The sequence below is a fragment of the Thermobia domestica genome, chromosome 5, assembly GCF_964235325.1.
Source record: "Thermobia domestica chromosome 5, izTheDome1.hap1.1, whole genome shotgun sequence".
Classification (NCBI taxonomy): domain Eukaryota; kingdom Metazoa; phylum Arthropoda; class Insecta; order Zygentoma; family Lepismatidae; genus Thermobia; species Thermobia domestica.
In genome coordinates this window covers 298,647,241-298,666,284 of record NC_137458.1, presented here as the reverse complement: position 1 = coordinate 298,666,284, position 19,044 = coordinate 298,647,241, and the positions used below count along the sequence as shown (strand labels likewise).

The window sequence follows — 19,044 nt, the reverse complement described above, 5'->3', positions numbered from 1 at the left end:
CACGGTGTCTGTCCACCACAAAGTTCACTTGGCGGGGGCTGGGATCAAACCCGGGACCCCAAGCACCAGAGGTGAACGCTCTACCACTGAGCCACCGCGCCCCCGGGATGCGTTCGAGTCGAGTCGAGACAGAATTTTCCTGACAAAATTCGAGTCGAGACACAGCTCTTCCAATAGAAAAATATATATTTTTCGAGTCGAGACATCACTTTTACAGCACATTTTCGAGTCGAAACAGTCTCAAATCTTGTCTCGTGCGCATCCCTACTTACGAGAAAAAAAACGAGAAATTTATCGATTCTAGTGAGCAAGATTTGTTTATTTAAATCTTGTTAGATCTCGAACACTGTTTCAACGTTACACGATTTATGCACTGAGAAAAATCCGTTATCCGGACAGCTATATATTGTATAAATATGCGAAATTCGTATGTTTACTACGGAAATTTGTACAGAGCATATGGTTATCCATATGCTATACATGTACTGCCCTTTTCAGATATTACATCATACCGCTGCAGGATGTCTGACATCTAACAGTCTTCCGTATATTACATACGTATATGTCGTCAGTTATACGTTATACCGTATTTACGCGTGTATGCCGCGCCCTCGTGTAAGCCGCGCACCCCCAATTTCTGGAACGTTAAAATTAAAAAAAAAAAAAAAAAACTCGTGTAAGTAGCGCACATCAATTTAGCAACAGCACGTAAAACCATACAAATCACAGACTTTCGTGTATGGTACCGTATATCGGTACTCACCAACGTAACACGGGGTACTTGAATGTTAATAGTACCTGCTTCACACAGACTGGGCTTCAAATATCACTATTGCCATGAATTTACAAAAGGATGCCCGAGCGCCAAAAGTGGCCATAGTAACAATTTCCAAGTACGCTTCAAGCTAGTCAATTGTCATCAGCTGCAATAGCCATCCATTGATCCTTATTGGCAACTAGTGCATGGTGGAAGACTTGACCAATAGATGGTAGTACATGTACAGTATCTTTGTGATCGGCCGATCATGTAGATGTAAGAGGAAAGATGAGCTGTAACTTGTCATTTTATAATAAAACTTTTCTACTCTTGTAAAATTACTCACAATATTCAGTATTAGGTTAATAAAAACTCCCCGTGATTTGAAATGCTTGATGGCTCAGTCAATTCTACATTTCCTCGTGTATGCCGCGCACCCTGTTTTTTGACTTCGTTTTTGTACAGAAAAGGTGCGCGGCATACATGGATAAATACGGTATATATTTTTTCTACGTACATCTGTATGTGAAATGCTTACCGTCTATATACACTTTTTTCTTTGATACGAAAACTACCTTACGTGTAACCTATACGTTTTAACGTACGCCACATAGATCTACCTTTATTCTCTGTGTAGTAGGGATGGTACCGAGATCGAGACAGACTTTTATATACCGAGACGAGACCGAGACCGAGACAGACCTCTATAAATCGAGACGAGACCGAGACGAGACCTTGGTCAGTCTCGAAAGTCTCGGTCTCGTCTCGAATATTGATAGTTATTTTGCCTTTACTCAAAATTTGTTTCGCTGCTGTGTGAGATAATATGGGAACGGTTGACTGATGTACAGTGGCGTATTTAGAGGTAGGTGTCGGGTTCAAGCCCCTCCCGAAATAAATTTATGATCATTTTTTCGCATTGCACGTACAACACAAATGTTTCTTACCCGTTCCTCAAGCTTCTCCCGAAACAAAATCCACTGCTGTTGTATATAATCCTCTCTCTCTCTCTGTATATATATATAATGCTGAAAATTTGTACCATATTGTGTGAAATATTAAAGGGAAAATTCTTCTAGATACTCTGCAATACCACTAGATAAACAAGCAGTGTTGCCAACGCAAAATAAAGTTGTATTTTCTCAAATTGCACTATGTAAGGTATTACCTATTTCTAATTTAGATATTAAATAAAACCACAATACCACATACATTATTCAGTCTAACAAAGAACAATACAGTATCACCAACATCAACATTTTGGAGATCTCTAATAACTCAAATGGCATATACGGTGCAATGCGCATCATTTGTATCTTAGCGTCAAATACTATAATCATGGTATAATGTATTTCGAATGAATGAAGAATCAAAGTTAAAAGAAATGAAAAATTTAACTTTTTTCTAGTCTTCACTTCAAAAACGTGCTGACATATCACGTCTCATCATGTAGATCAGGCATGTCAAACTCGTGGCCCGCGGGCCGCATGCGGCCCGCATTGCCTCTTATTGCGACCCGCTTATATCTCACCATTTATTTTGGATAAATAAATAAATTTATAAATTAAAAGAAGGAAACGAACAGCCTTCTTACTGTAAATTGACATCAACTATGTACGCATTATGCAGACACCATATATATATATATATATATATATATATATATATATATATATATATATATATATATATATATATATATATATATATATATATAATATCGTAACATGCGGCCCGCCGACATCTCAAATAATTTTTAAATGGCCCCATATAAGAAATCAGTTTGACATACCTGATGTAGATGCTTCCAAAAGACTTAAGTGATCATAATGTCACTTACAACAATTGTTATTTCAAACCGTTTCAGAGATACCAAACACATGAATAGTGATTGTTGTACTGCTTAAAATAACGTATTTGTGTTAAATTTTTAATAATGATTGTTGCTTTAGTTTGCTTCTATAACATTACAACAATAGTTTTTAGTGGTTTTAATTACAAGTCGCAGTTCCATTATTTTAAGTAGTGTTGCCAACTTAAATAAATTGGTAAATTTTATTCTAAATATAGTGCAAATAACGTAGCTAAACTGCAAAATATTTTAAAATTATTCGTAATTTGTTTTATGGTGCAAGAATGTTTTTAAAAGACGATGTTTTTCGTAGTCATTATAATGTTAGTCAAAGTTTTGGTTCCAGCAATACATGTAAATCCAAATTGTAACTGAAATTAAATGTAACTGATAACTTTTCAGTAACCCTAGTTGTTTCCTTAAGCCTTAATCGTGATGTACACAAACCCATGGTTAATTAAAAGTTCTAATTACACCCTAGTTACATTTCACTTGTTTTAGTTTGACCACCGACCACCTCAAACTCGATCCATACCATAGCTGTATGCAGTTATTCAAGGACTTACAGTTAGTAATACACATTGTGTTCATTTTTGGTTTGGTTTGTTTTAGTTTAATGTCCCACGATTATGCTAGGGCGTCTAAAGGAGACGTGGAGCTAATGATTATAATGGAATCCGAACCACTTCGGTCGTTCAAATGTACTCCCACCGGAAATCGAATTCGGGACCACTCGAACCGAAGTCAAGCGTGCTAGCCACTAGACCAAATGGACTCCTCACATTGTGTTGATTTAAATCATTGAGTCAGTGTTGTCAGATTCGAAGATCAAAAACTAGCGTATCTGTGCTCCAAAGGTAGCGGATTTGAACAATTTGTAGGACAAATATATACAGTAGAAATGAATTATTTGGCAACTAATGACTGGTACTAATGAAATGGTTTTTAATATGGACTGGAAAAATGTGCTGGACATATTGCAAGAAATTATGATCGATGAACAAAAACAATTCTAGACAGGATACCACGAGATAAAAACAGCCTAGAAAACGTTCTTGTACAAGAAGGTTTGACGAAATCAAGAAGAACTGGGGAGTAACCTGAGAAAGAATTGCTCAAGCTTAGTTGTAGAGAAGACTTAGAAAGACCTTCATCCAGCAGTGGGTTGATAATGGTTGATTATGATTATGGTTATGATTTTATTATATCTGGACCTCAGAGATAAACTAAACCAAGTTATAATTTCGTAATTTTACACGAGAAGCGAAAAACCGGTTCCTTAAGTAAGACCTATAGTACTGTTTTTCAAACTGTACTAAGTAGTTACAAAGTAATAGGATGTTTTTAGACTTATATTATTACACCACTAGAAAAAACATAGTCTAAAAAAGTATTATTAAATAAATTTCGACAATATATATATATATATATAACTTTTACTGGGTAAGGTAGGGTAAAAACGGACCCAAAATTTAACGAAATTCGTACTGAAAAAAATATTTTTGACTCTTCATATTGCAGCAAAACTACGAAAATTAATAGAAAAGAAAACTAAAAAGTTAAAAGTCACTCATGCTGCCGGGACAGAGAAAATAGATACATGTAGCTCGAATTACCTATATACTTATATAATATGTATGTCCATGTTTTGCAAGTAATTATCATCCAATATAAAATTTCAACATAATGATCGCACAATTAGTTTTCTCGAATAAAGACCACATGCACCGCTGAGAGCTCAGGAATAAGCTTAATCTATGTTACGGCATTGGATATATGCTTATGTAATACATTACGACCTTATGAACTTGTTTAAGAAACAGAATGTACTTAAAGTGAGACGCGAACTATACGAAACATCGGACTTTGAATCTAACTTGTTTGATGATCCTACCCGAGACCTCAGATAGCAAAGATGAGTGCCCTAGCTCCCACCACAAGGTTAAGGAAGTTCCTGTTTTAGAGTGTCAATTAAACACTGAGATGTGAAACGGTAATAAATCATTTGATTATTTTGAAACAAAATGTATTGTAGTAATAATTTACTCTATTTGTTAAGGTAATGAATATGACAGTCAAAGCAGAATGTATTGGATAATAACTGAGAAATTGTAAAATTTCAATTTCGGTACGATTAAATACATTCGTGCTGCTATGTGTTGCGTTATTCGTTAGGAGGTATTGAACAATTCTGATTCAAAGGAAGGAAATATACTACTGTATAGTACTGGGGTTAATTTAATAGAGTTTAATTGTATAGGCAGTACTGAAGCTATTTGAGACAAAGTCTATTGCTGAAAGCGAAATATGAGTTACTATTAGGGTTTTATCCTGGATATGTTATACCCACTGAAGATTGAACCTGGAACACACACATGGAAAGCATCAGCGCTAGCAAATTAACTACGAAGAGATACATCATACCATAATTCTATGTCAAGAATGAAGGCAAAAAATAAGAAGCGGAAACGACAGACTGTACCTTCGAGACTTTCGAGACGAGACCGAGACTTGGCCTTCGAGAACGAGACCGAGATCGAGACAGGCATCTGTTGACCGAGACGAGACCGAGACCGAGACGGCGATTTTGGCTCGAGACGAGATCGAGACCGAGACCGCTATTTATCAACCGAGACGAGACCGAGACTGTATGAAGTCTCGTCTCGTCTCGTCTCGATACCATCCCTACTGTGTAGTATAAAAAAAAACTATAAATAGGTGAAGTGATTATACGAACACAATGAAGAGCATTTATCAACGTTTAAAAATACGCAAGTCATTATTACACAATATACTTCGATGATAAATACAGTTTAAACACTGCTCTATAACGCCCTTCCTGGACCTCTTATAACGCGGAAGGAAGATTAGGATTTAGATTTCTGGGCTTTCGACATCTAAGGGCATTTAGCCCTTCACGTTTTGAGGGATAACGTCCCTCGGCGAGCACACAATCCAGGGAAAGGGAAGGAAGAAAGGATTGGGGAAGGAAGGAAGCGGCCTGGGTTCATTATGTTTGTAAGTGAATAGTAACAGGACATTTTAATAATAATAGCAGTTATATTTTAAAAAAAACAATACTTGTATTTACCGGAACGTCTATATTGCACACGGCATACAAGCCGATTTGTTACTGAACTAGAAAATTGTGTAACAAGGTACATTCGCGAAGTGCCTCCTCGGGATTCGTGTAAAATTGATTCAAATGCAAAGTTCTCCGCGGCAATGTATATATTACTAATTTTAGACTGCCCATACCGGTAATTTCCATATTTATGGGCCTTCATATATCCGGAATTTAATCATACACTACTATAATGCTCAGACACAAAGTTGCTTTTAGTTGCTTTAGATGTAACTGGACATGAATGTGGGCATATGCAAAACAATTTGGATCAAGTACTGCTTCTCTGATAAATGTTACCCACCCCAGCCGCCATCTTGGATCCGCCATATTGGATTCAACTTTCGGTTTTTCAAATGAGGATTGGTGCAAGTGATACATCAAATTCATGAACAATTTTCTCGGAAATTCACTGGTGTAGAGAGTTTTACCATATTTTGAACCGATTGTAAGGTATTCCATGTTAAATTTCTCTAGGCACTTCGCAAATAGACATTGCAGAGTAATATCAGTTACGCTTACGTTTTTGATGTTGACAAATCAAAACAATTTCTAACTGAAAAAATAATGTAGGTATAAACAAACTCTTTACAACGTTGGTGTCATAGTCTTATTATATTCCTGTGAGTGATTATTATTACCTCCATGTTATACTGTAACAAGGAGGTGTTGTATTACGGTCAAGATGTCTAGTGTAGATACAGATATGACTAGATTTTCGTGAAGACCTATCATTTCTGTATTGACATCTGTGTGTCTGTATGTATGTACGTTCAGAGAATATTTCGTCAACGATAAATCACGTAATCTATTACATATACACACGGAGCCCTGCACAACTTTCTATTTGGCTCAATATTCGTGAAGTGCCTGACATTTAACATGCAATACCTTGCAAACAGTACAAGCTACGGCAAAACTCACTACACCAATAAATTTTCGAGAAAATTGTACATGAATGTGATGTATCACTTGCACCTATTCCCATTTAGAAAAACAGAAACTTTAATCCAATGTGGCGGATCCAAGATGACGGCTGGGGTGGGAAACATGTGTCAAAGAAGCAGTACTTGATCCAACTTGTTTTGTATATCTATGCCCACGTTTATGTCCAGTTACATCTAAAGAAACTAAAAGAAATGTGTGTCCGAGCATTATGGTATTGTATGATTGAATTCCAGATATAGGCTAAGGAGGCCCATAAATATGGAAATTACCCGTATGCACTGAGAAAAATCCGTTCTCCGGACAGCGGTATATTGTACCAATATATGGTATCCTCTTGCTTACTACAGAAATCAGTATGGAGCATACGTTATCCGTATGTCACGTGCATATACTTATGTTACATTCCTCAGCTATATATATATATATATATATATATATATATATATATATATATATATATATATATATATATATATATATATATATATATATATATATATATATATATGTCCATTTGTATGTGAAATCCTGACCGCCTATATTGTTTCATACGGAAAGTACGTATAGATGGAACACTTATACGGAAAGTATTATAAAATATGCGTTTTCAGTTATACGTCTGCTGTAAGTTAAAACCAAAAACTACAGGAATTACGCATGTAACCTACCTTTTTAAGTACGCCACCTACAATTTTTTTGTCAGTGTGGGCCACGGAGAATTTTGCATTTGAATCAATTTTACACGAATCCCGGGGGGGGGGGACTGCGCGAATGTATCTTGTAAGATAAATTTTTTGGATCGGCATTCCGGCGCATTCCTGTCCAACTAAATCACTGAATAATAATAATAATAATAATAATAATAATAATAATAATAATAATAATAATAATAATAATAATAATAATAATAATAATAATAATAATAATAACGAATGAAAAATTAAATCAATAAATATGAAAATAGAGAAAAGGATATTTTCCTGTTCGTATTTTTTATAAATATTAAATGAACATTCGAGAGCAGAAAGAGCGTTTACGTATGCACACATTCCTTTGATATTACAATCACAGGTTTTATAGTCCCCCAACCACTCGCTACTGGTATTTCTGTTAATTTGTCACTAAAGTAATGCCTTCTCATCAGTTTCAAGTATTTCAACTCCAGTATCCATTAGGCCTAAACGCCTAGTCCATTAATCATGTTCGCCTTCTGTTCTACTCCTTCAGGCATCGAGTAGAAACCCTGTTTCTCTATCAACTAATGTTATAATTATGATGAAATTTACAACTAAACATGTCACTAATTAATTAGCATAATGACGTAATTCTTCTACGACTATTCGTTCGTTATTTATATTCTGTTTCTGTTTTAGATATATTAAAAGCAGGATTTCCTGCGGACAAATACACGTAAATGCTCGACTTTTTTTTTTTTAACCTCTACATTTTTCTTAAAAGAACAGGCATGATATGATCGCATTGGTTAGAATGTGGCAACAGCATTGCATGACGGGATACATAAATTACTTGATCACCCGTCACTTCATACGCACCGTAACATATAATCATAACAAATTTTCCCCTACCTTCGCTTGTGATTATTTCATTACGTTATCTACTTGTTAAAATGCTTGTCTTTTATTATTATTGTTATTATTATTATTATTAACTATACGCCGATGACTTGCGCTTATATATACGTTTCGCTCCTTTTTGACCACGTACTTTAGTCTTTTTTTTCTTTTTTTAAAAAATATATTCATTTATTAAAATGTATGCAAACATTAACTCTAATGAAATTTTACAACTTTTTTTTTTCGTTCGTATATTAACCTGGTAAGACATGTGTTAATACATAACATAAAGCACATTTTGCTCACGTTGTTTTTGAACAAGTTCAAATAAGCACTGCAGTGGGGGTAACTCGTGAATGATAAGAAAACAGGTATTTTGCTATATAAAAGTAGAGTGAAGTGGAGTTTCACAGGAGAAAAGCGGGAACGTAAGATGGTGTCGCACGAGATGGATAAAAAAAATTAAAAAAATAAAAGAAGAGGAAGGTTCATAAGAATGTAAATTGTACTTAAGGCTCCGTCACGCTTAAAGTGTGATACTTAATGAGCGTAACTTATTTAAAATAGTCACGGAAGTACAGCTAATTTTATTTGAAAGATTCGGCGAAAAATGTTGGTACTCATGTGATAATAGTCTCTCGTGCACAGTGCAATAGAACATGTCTTTATCTTGTTTTGTACACTATATTTGCAGAATTTACTTTCTCAGGCTAAAACTACATTCTAATAAGTGAGAGAGAGTTTAGATGATGCGGTTTTAAGTTCCAATCTCGGTGTAAAATCAATTACATAGATTTATGTTTCAGGAAGTATAATACGTATATAGAAACTTCCACGGCTAACTTACGACTAATTACTATTATTATATTATTTTAATGCTAAAGATTTGAAACAAACATCTATATCGACTAAACAATAAAAGATTTGTTGTTAAGATCATTTTCACTTATTTGGCCTACCGTTTTCTGTTAAGATTTCTGAAGTGAAGCAGTACTGATTCTGGTCAGTATTTGAATTTGGTCATTTGGATGGGCGATTATTGGAGATGATATTGGCAATCCGACATTCGCCCAAAGATAGTTTGCAAACATTGTATCTGAAAGAATTAGTGGACTATAGGGTTTTGAAAACCAGTAACAACGAAGAGTGTCGGCAACATCCATTACTTAAAATTGCTGGCTAATCGGCTTAGTTCCTTCGGAGCTTCCTCAGAGAGAGTTCAATTCTAGTAGTAACAAAATATAAGGCTGCTTCTACTGTTTCTTGACTCAAATAAATCCTCAGTTCCTTCAAACTGACACTAGATTGAAATCTGTGTTACTACTACCGGTATGCGCATTAAATAAAAAGGACACTTCTTTCCAGAAAAATGTTCGGAGGAGGGGAATTAACATGTCAAGGAGCTTTACTGGAACCTTATTGCTAAATGAAATGTCCTACACAGAAGAAGCGTCTAATCTCACTTTAATTTATCTTAAGTTTGGGAAGAGAAATCGGTGAGGGGGGATAAGTCGCCAATACCTGCCTGGTAGAAACACTGGGGAAAAAGTGCTCACTATTAGCTACATGAGAACACACAATATTTATAATATTTTTTACGTTTATACGCCCGAAACCCGTTTGAAACGTGATATACTGTAATCTCCAATATCTCTGCTCTCTTTTACCGAAATTCAAAGTAGACTGCATGGTTCCAGCAGCATATGGAACCATCAGGGACGGGTATGGTCTAAAAATTTTAGGGTTCTTGCATATATCTCATTGAACGCACACACAAATTTTAATGGAACAGTAAGGCACTGAAAAATGGGTACAGATCCTTTAAGTTGTTACTGATAGAGAATTGCGAAATAAACAGAAGTAATTGCAAAATCGTATCCATAAAGAGAGAAACAGATATGACTGAAATCTTATCTCACTTACTATTTCCTACATATTTTTAATTAAGTGTCATAACTTTGTTCACCTGTTTTTCTGTGGAGCCATCATCACTATCATCAGTATTCTGTCATTATTAGCAGTTTTTTTTTTATTAGTTTCTTGTCTGAATATTTCCTTTTCTTCGCAAACAAAGTTCTTGAAGAAAGTTCCTTTTCTTTCGTCGAATTACATTGAGAAAAAAAGAACATTATGTAGGTTCGTAAAAACGTAGGTTACATGTGTAAATCCTGTAGTTTTTGGACTTAACGTACACCAAACGTATAACTGAAAACGTATATTTGTACGTACTTTCCGTACAAGTGTTCCGAATAAACGTACTTTCCGTACAAGTGTTCCGAATAAACGTACTTTCCGTACAAGTGTTCCGAATAAACGTACTTTCCGTACCAACGAAAGAACTGTATATAGGCGTTCAGGATCTCACATACAGATGGACGTATGTAACATATAGCTGACGTATGTAAGATATCGAAAACTGTTAGATGTCCGACATCCTGCAACGGCATGATGTAACATCTAAGAACAGTACATATGTAGGATATGGATAACGTATGCTTCGTACTGATTTCTGTAGTAAACATACGGAAACCGTGTACAATATACCGCTTTCCGGATAACGGATTTTTCTCAATGTGCTCTTCCGAAGCTAGTAACCCTTTCTTTCTCTTTCGCGTCAAGCTAAACAGTTTTTTTTAAATAGAAAGACCCCATGAACCCACGAGGAGGCGAAGAGAGGTTTGACCGTTTGTGTACTCTGGAATAGTATATCTCACGAGACGAGACGAGATGAGAAATAAGGTTATCGTGTCTCGTCTTGTAAAATTTGTAGATGTCTCGTCTAGTATTGATTCTTGAAAAATTTTCTAGTCTTGTGTCGATTCTCAGAAAAAAATCCGTCTTATTTAGTGAATTTATGAACAAAATTTGTGCATTGATTGTTTTTAAATTCTCCTAGAAGTTATAAGAATCCTTTCATGTCCACGAACAATGTGACATAATCAGAGTTGACAACTCCTATTTAAAAAATCGGAACGGGACAATCGATGTTGGAGCCCTTTCCGCCCGGAGACGACTACACGTACGGCGAGTCGTTGAAAACAATCTAAATAATCAGCTGAACAACACGAAAGTGAATAAATGCAGCACCTTATTTTTTTTATTTTCCCACCCACTGCTCATCACTAGGTTGAGTTCATTTTGAGTTTAACGTCTCTTTCAGCAGCGAGGCTATGTGAGACGGGACCTACTGATTAACGTGGAATCCGAACCACATGAGTTACCACCGGGCATCGAACCCGGATCTCCCACGCCAAAGGAGCGTATGCTAACCACTTAGCCACGAAGGAGCTCTTGGTCATCACTAGGCATAAGCAATATATGAAACAAATTCAAACCAAAACAACTGTAATATATTTAATATAAACAAAGTTTACAGAGAAAACTATATAGATTTTTTTTTAAATTACAGATGAGTGCATAACATTCTTAAGAGTCTTCGTCCCAGCGAAATTAAAATACCGCTAATTTTACAGTAATTATGTGATATCTTCAAATAGATAAAAGATAATCGAAATGTGGAACAAGAGCACCCTAGACAAAATTATTTTACATGAGAAACCGTTATGACGACTCTCTTATCTGCTTTCGATTTCGAGCCATTTTGAAAATCGGCATTTATTTTCGCGGTTTCTAAACGGCTGAAAACGGAAAGCTACAAGGTGACTTGTGATAACGGTACCTCACGCAAAATAATATTGTCTAGGGCGCTCTTGTTCCATATTTCAATTATCTTTTATCTATTTGAAGATATCACATAATTACTGTAAAATTAGCGGTATTTTAATTTCGCCGGGATGAAGACTCTTAAGGAATTACTGACAAAAAGTATTACTGAAATTAAGTCTTATTCTTTGGCTATTATCATGCAAAAAATTCAAAACAAAACATTTGTAATTATTTAGTAAACATAACATTTAAAAACAAAACTATATAGAATGTTTGTTTTTTTATTACAAGAAGGGAAAGTCGCGCCTATGGCGAGTAAACAAGGAAACCAATGAGCTGAGGAAAAAAAGTTGTTATTTTTCAATGTAATCACCTTTTAGTTCTACACATCGTCTCCATTTTGTCCCAAGTTACTCAATGCCTTCAACATAAAAAAAAAGATTTCTCCTTGGAATCAAAGAACTGAATCACAGCATCCATTACCTGCTTATCGCTTGAAAATCGCTGGGCCCTGAGGTATCTTTTCAAATGACGAAACAAATAATACTCACTTGGGGTAGGTCAGGACTGTAGGGTGGGCGGAAAAGTTGAGTCATTCCCTGTTCTGTGATAGCAGCCTGCGCAAGATGGGATGTGTGTGCAGACGCATTGTCATAAAGAAGCAAAATTCGACGATTTGTACCTCCGTGTCGTTTATTCTGAACTGCTCGGTGTAAATCTTCAAGCGTTTTTTTTTTTGGGGGGGGGGTAAGTAGTCCCCGTGATGGTATGTCCCTTTGGTGTAGTTTCAAGTAAAAGAATTCCTTCCTTGTTCCAGAAAACAGTTACTATAATCTTGCCAGCCGGTTTCTTTGCCTTGAATATTTTTGGAGTAGGTGACTCTTGATGTTTCCACTGCATGGACTCTTGTTTAGATTCTGGGTCATACCAGTGAGCCCATCCCCTGTCACTACATGATGGTAGAAGTAATTACCTCCTTCCTTAAAATCCAAATTTTCCTGACATATTTGCACCCGAGTTTGCTTCTGAAAAACATTCAAATTGTGAGGAACCTATCTGGAACAGACCTTTATGAGCCGAAGGTGTTGGTGTAGAATATCCCAAACACTATGAATATCAATCCTTATTTCCTTTCGCTATTTGTCTAATCTTTTTTCGTCGATCGGACATTAAGTTACCAATTTTTGTACAATTCCACGGCTTCAAGTGAAGTTGCTGTTTTTGGTAGACCACTTCTAGGCTTATCTTCGACGTTTGTTTCATCACACTTAAATTAACTTGTCCATCGTGTTACCTGTCGATGCGACAGTGCATCATTACCATACACGTTCACCAAGTTTTGATGAATTTCATTAACACTGACGCTCTTACAAAAAAAAAAAAAAAAAAAAAAAAAAAAAAAAAAAAATCGAATCGCATGTCTCTGTTCTAAATTAGTGTTTTCTGGGTTTTGCTCAACTTGTGCACTTGTGAAGGCTCTGGTGATCCGGTCAGTTGACATTTTCCCTTGAAATCTTCTCCACCTTCTTAAATATGCTTGTCCTTTGTGCCAGATTGCTTTCATTCACCTAAAAAAAGAAAATAGAGGTAATTAGACATGACTTTCACAACATTCCTCCTACGCACCCTCTGATGGCAGTTGATAAAATCGTAATTGTATCCAATTGCAGTTTCCATGACATCGAGTAAGTCTGAACTGATCTGTCTTCAGTATCCTCATTATCTTCGTCTGACTTTGTTTTCTGAGGGCAAGAAAGAAAATTACAATACAGAATTTCCAGTACAGTATTTTATGATTTTTAAGGAATGTAGAATAATAACATAATGAGTTTGATATTATTTAAGCTCAACTTACAAAAGCACTTATATTAGAATTCCTTTTAATACTGTAAATTACAACGAAAACGTACCTTTTCTATCTGTACCTAATCAGGGCAGCAGTGCTCAAGCATTTTTGTAGAAGAATTAGAAGAAGAAGAAGAAAGAAATAATGTAAGCAATATCTGTCGATTGGTCTAGATATACAGTATTTCTGTTTCTACGTTGCTATAGTATGTAAACAGTTGTCAAGGAGATCTTTTATAATAAGTGTGTGAATCGCCATGACAGTAAAATGTAAGATTTTGAACTGTGATGTAAAATAAGTCATTTCATATCAAGTATAGTGATTTAGAGTTTGAGATTGATGTTTGTTTCCTGTAATCATTGCTATATACGTAATACTTAAAGTACTTGAACAACCAATTCACGATCTGTGGCAATCTGAATGCGTTAGCGTATTAAATTGAGAACTAAAAGAGTTACACTTTCTCGACGCAAAGCAATTTTCTCTTCGTCTTGACCCAAGAGCAGGGGCGTCATTTACGGGGGGGGGGGCAGGGAGGGACATTTGCCTCCCCTGAGTTTGAGATTTATATAGATTTTATCAATAGAGTAGTAGTAAATGAGTAAAAAACGCGAAATTCTACTTATATCCAGGGGTTTTGCACCCTCAAGAAAAATCTGAAATGACGCTCCTGCCCAAGAGGTTTCAGATAAACAGAGTGTTACATTTGCTCACTACGAAACATTTACCATTTCTCGTGAAAATTATCGTCTTGTTTTGAAAATGAGGCGAAAATGTTTTGTATCTCGAATCGTTTCTTTTCGTGTCAACTCTTTTTCTCGTTTTACAACAATAATTTTCCCTCTCCTGGGTGTAATCTTGTTCGTATTCTGTTTCTTTAAACAAGAATTTTTAGCAATAATCCAAGAAATGGATCAAAATATTGCGATCTTCTCCAAGAATTTTAGGAATGATTAAAAAAAAATGCATCAAAAGATTGCGATCTCGGTCAATACCGGTAATTAGTTTCCGGATCAGGTGCCAAAAATTTTTTGAACGGCTCGTTTTTTTTTTTTTTTAACGGAATAAACACATCATACTATGTTAAGTGATAGTTTGGGTTTGCTACACTCAGGGGCGGATCCAGGACCGACTTCTGGGGGGGGGGGGCGGTGGATTGTCATACTGCTACTTTTAAGGGCTCCAAACTTTGGGATGGGTTTTATTTATATATATAAAATAAAGTTTCCTCTTCTGGGGGCGCGATCGCCCCCCCTAGATCCGCCCCTGGCTACACTATATCTAGTTCTCCAGATATAAGGCGTACAAGGAAAATTTTTAATTGACTGAAATATATTGGATTTTTTGGATCAGGGGCCACAACATTTTTGAACGGACCATATTGAGTTAAGTGATAGTTCGGGTTTGGCTTCACTTTATGTAGTTATCCATATACAAGAAGTGGGCCGCGGTGGCTCAGTGGTAGAGCGTTCACCTCTGGTGCTTGGGGTCCCGGGTTCGATCCCAGCCCCCGCCGAGTGAACTTTGTGGTGGACAAACACCGTGTGCGTGGGTTTTCTCGGGGTTCTCCCGTTTCCTCCCACTTTCTTCATTCCACCATTTCATTCATCACTCATCATCACTGTCTCCTTTAGCCTAACCGGCATAACCGTGGGACGTAAAACTCAAAGATTTCATTTCATTTTTTTCATTTCCATATACAAGAAAATTTTTATCCTCAAATATATTGGATCTTTTGATCCAAAAAGAAAAAAAAAACTCAATATATGTGATTTAGAACGCTTTATACAATCGAAAAAAAAAGCTACATATTCTTAAACGTTGATGTGTGTCACTGCAGCAGAAAATAAAAATAATAATATTCTACCTTCTATGAATGTCTTTTCGTTATTCGTAAGCACAAAATGATGGGAAAATATCTCCAAAATAATAATAATAGTAATAATACAAAAAGTATGAAAGATGTCGTATTGTGAAAATGGAAGCGTTGAATGATTCCACTGCATGACGAAAACAATTTAAGTGACGAAAAGAGGAAAAGGAAGGCCTTATGATGTAAATGTTTAAAACGAAGATGACAAACGGAAAAACCACATACGGTAACGGCTATCAAACATTTTATATATGTGCCAAGAGCTATTATGTAGGAGAAAACAATGCACGCTATAAGACTTCAACAATACAAACTTAGATATTTTTCCTTTCCTTAATTTTTTGTTCTCTCTATATAAAAAAAATTAATATGTTGTTCCAACACTAATGAGCTGGTGAATTAAGCAACAAAAAAACGGTGAATGATTAAGAACATGATGTTTTTATCCATTTCCTCTATGAGGATATGAAAAAAAGTATGGCGTGTGACATCTTGACACGTTTTGCTGTCCTGTTTTTCTTGCAGACCTCGTACCTGTGCCCTTTCTTTTCGAAATCCATTAGCAATGCTTCTTGATGTAACGTTTAACTAATTTATCTCATATTTCACACAGTTGCCAGTAGCATATTAGGTAATTTTCTCTTCTGCTCTCACAAATGACTAGTGTGCTATTTGTTTTCATTTTATTTTTACGTTCGATGTTAGTGTTCCTCATATTCAAGACGAAATTAAATGTCGACTAAAAGCACGAAATTTGTTTGATTATTCAGTTTAAAATCTTTTGGCGTCGCGAATTCTGTCGATGAATTTGAAGCTTAAAATATTTAAAACGATAATCATTACATGTCTATTATCCTGTATGGTTGCGATACATGAACGCTTACTCTGAGGGAAGAACATAGACTAAATGTATTTGAGAACAAGATTCTCAGACGAGTATTCGGACCCAAGAGAAACGGGAATGGGGAATGTCGGAAACTATAACGAGGAACTGCATAATTTGTATTGTTTACCAAACATTGTTAGGATCATCAAGTCTAGAAGGCTCAGGTGGGCAGGTTATGTAGCCAGAATGGAAGAAAGTAGGAACGCTTTCAAAGTTTTAACTGGAATTCCAATCAGGAAACGACCATTGGGAAGACCTAGGCGCAGATGGGAGGACAATATTAAGATGGATGTGCCAGAAATAGGAATACAAAATAGAAACTGGATCTAGTTGGCTAAGGATAGAAGTCAGTGGAGAGCTTTTGTGAACACGGCATTGAATCTCCGGGTTCCATAGGCCATAAGAGTTCGTTAGTTAGTTACTTAGTGTTCTTTAAGTTATTTGAGTCTTTTGTGTGAGTTGATTATGAATGATAAAACTTACTATTAACGAGGGCTCCGAATCACGACCGCGATTTGATTCCGGTACAGTTCGCGGATACACAGACCATTTTGGAAGATCAACCGTCACAATAGGCTTTAAGCCGTTCCTCGTCACAAAATCTTGGTTCCAAGAAAGCTGAATAAGAGGAACCACGTCACACGTTTTGGCTTAAGAGGCCTAATTACTGCGAAATTAAAATACCGCTAATTTTACAGTAATTATGTGATATCTTCCAATAGATAAAAGATAATCGAAAAGTGGAAGAAGAGCTCGCTAAGCAATATCATTTTGCACAGATACCGTTATCACGAGTCACCTAGTAGCTTTCCGTTTGTGGCCATTTATAAATGCGAAAATAAATTCCGATATTCTAAAATGGCTGGAAATTGAAAGCAGGTAATTTCATCCCGTATTTAGTGACTTTCTGTGTCAATGGTTTTGGCAACACTGGTTACTCGCAGTTATGTCCGAGGCAAACTTCCACCCCACTTGAGAACGAACTCGGAACCATGTGCAAAGGAAGCACGCGCATTACTCATTGGCTCACGAAGTAGCACAGAGGAGAGTCTTGGAGTTTAATATACAGTATGTTTTGCGTCTTAGACTCGTTACGTAGTATTACGGTGCGAGAAATCTCTTGTTGAAAACGCTAGGAGACCAGTGGCGGATCTAACCCGGGGCCGGGGGGCTTAGGCCCCCCAGGTTTTCAGGGTGACGAAAATAATTTAAGCTAATTTTTTTGAAAATTTATAGTAAACTTATGATATACTTCTCATAGTCTGGGGTCTGACAGCCCCCCCCAGTTTTTACTTGCTAGATCCGCCACTGTTAAAGACACATTTTAGCTATAGGTTCTATGAGTGGGTGTTGAGTGTTCACTTATATGTATAAACGTAAAGAATGCTTCCTTTCTTTTTTTTTTAACTATTAAAGAAACAAGTTTTACCTTGATGATACCAATAAAAGGAAAGCAACGCAAATACATCTTTATTTACCTTGCATTCAAATTGTTTTTTATATTTCCTTGTATTTCTTTCTTTCTTTCTTTTTAATTAAAAGTTTTACCACAAATGAAATAATATGGTGAGAAACCCATAATAACATTCATTAAAACACTGTCACCCACTTTTACATATTAGTGCTTAGCTCATGGAACTGCTGCTATAAAAGATAACATCACTACTGTTTGTTGTGAATTGTAGCTAAAGCAAAAGGTTTCGTTCGATGTCTATAGAAATACATACAGTGGGAAAAGAACGGCATTGAAGAACTCATAATATTATTCGAAGAATGGGAAATCCCTTGTTTTTCTTTTTTTCGTATGGAAAATAATTTTATATATGTAGTCTGTGCAAGAATTTGACAAGTAAAATGTTTGCTACGTGTCTATTTATCATTATGATTCCTTTGTTCGCACTCAGCATGTGTAAAATATTGTTTCTTTTTACGAGATTACTCTCGTATATGTATGCATGGTGCTTAACCAAGGTAATTAAAGAAATGTTTGTTATATACACATTTGTTTATGTATGTTTTTACATGTTATTTTAAGTTTCTACATTTTTTTGGTGCTTCTTCCAAGGAAAATAGTTTTCTTAATTGAACACGTTAAGAAAAAAAATGTTACGGTACATGTTGTTACAAGGTACGGCAAAATTACGTTGAAAAATGTCCTTCTTTCTCCAAACTTATACAAGGAGTAGAACGAAACGTAACAATTGACAAGTACAGCTCACAGTTCTATAAAATATATGTTTTCTATGTCCGATAAAATTCAAAATGGCCGGTTTGTGTTTGATACACAACTTACTGGTGTTCGGGTTCACTTTTCTACGAATGTTTTGTCCCATTTCAAGGATAGCTTTTATCTCCGCAATAGTTAGAATCAAACATGCCAATTGGCAAGAACAGTTCAGAGTTCTAGAAAATATATATATCCAATAGAATTCAAAATGGCCGCTTTTTGTTTGATACATAACTTATTGAAGTGTTCGGATTCACTTTTCTACTAACCTTTTTGTCCCATTTCGAGGGC

General features: G+C 35.8%; 1 protein-coding gene across 1 annotated transcript in view; it reads left to right on the top strand.

The window, feature by feature from the left end:
• The window catches only part of LOC145685603 (T-box transcription factor TBX6-like), a 212,262-nt gene that overhangs the window by 24,131 nt on the left and 169,087 nt on the right, over positions 1-19,044 (top strand). The window contains exon 2 of the mRNA XM_081757990.1: positions 8,055-8,091. Within this exon, the coding sequence (XP_081614116.1) occupies positions 8,055-8,091 (37 nt within the window). The remainder of the gene's footprint in view (positions 1-8,054; positions 8,092-19,044) is intronic.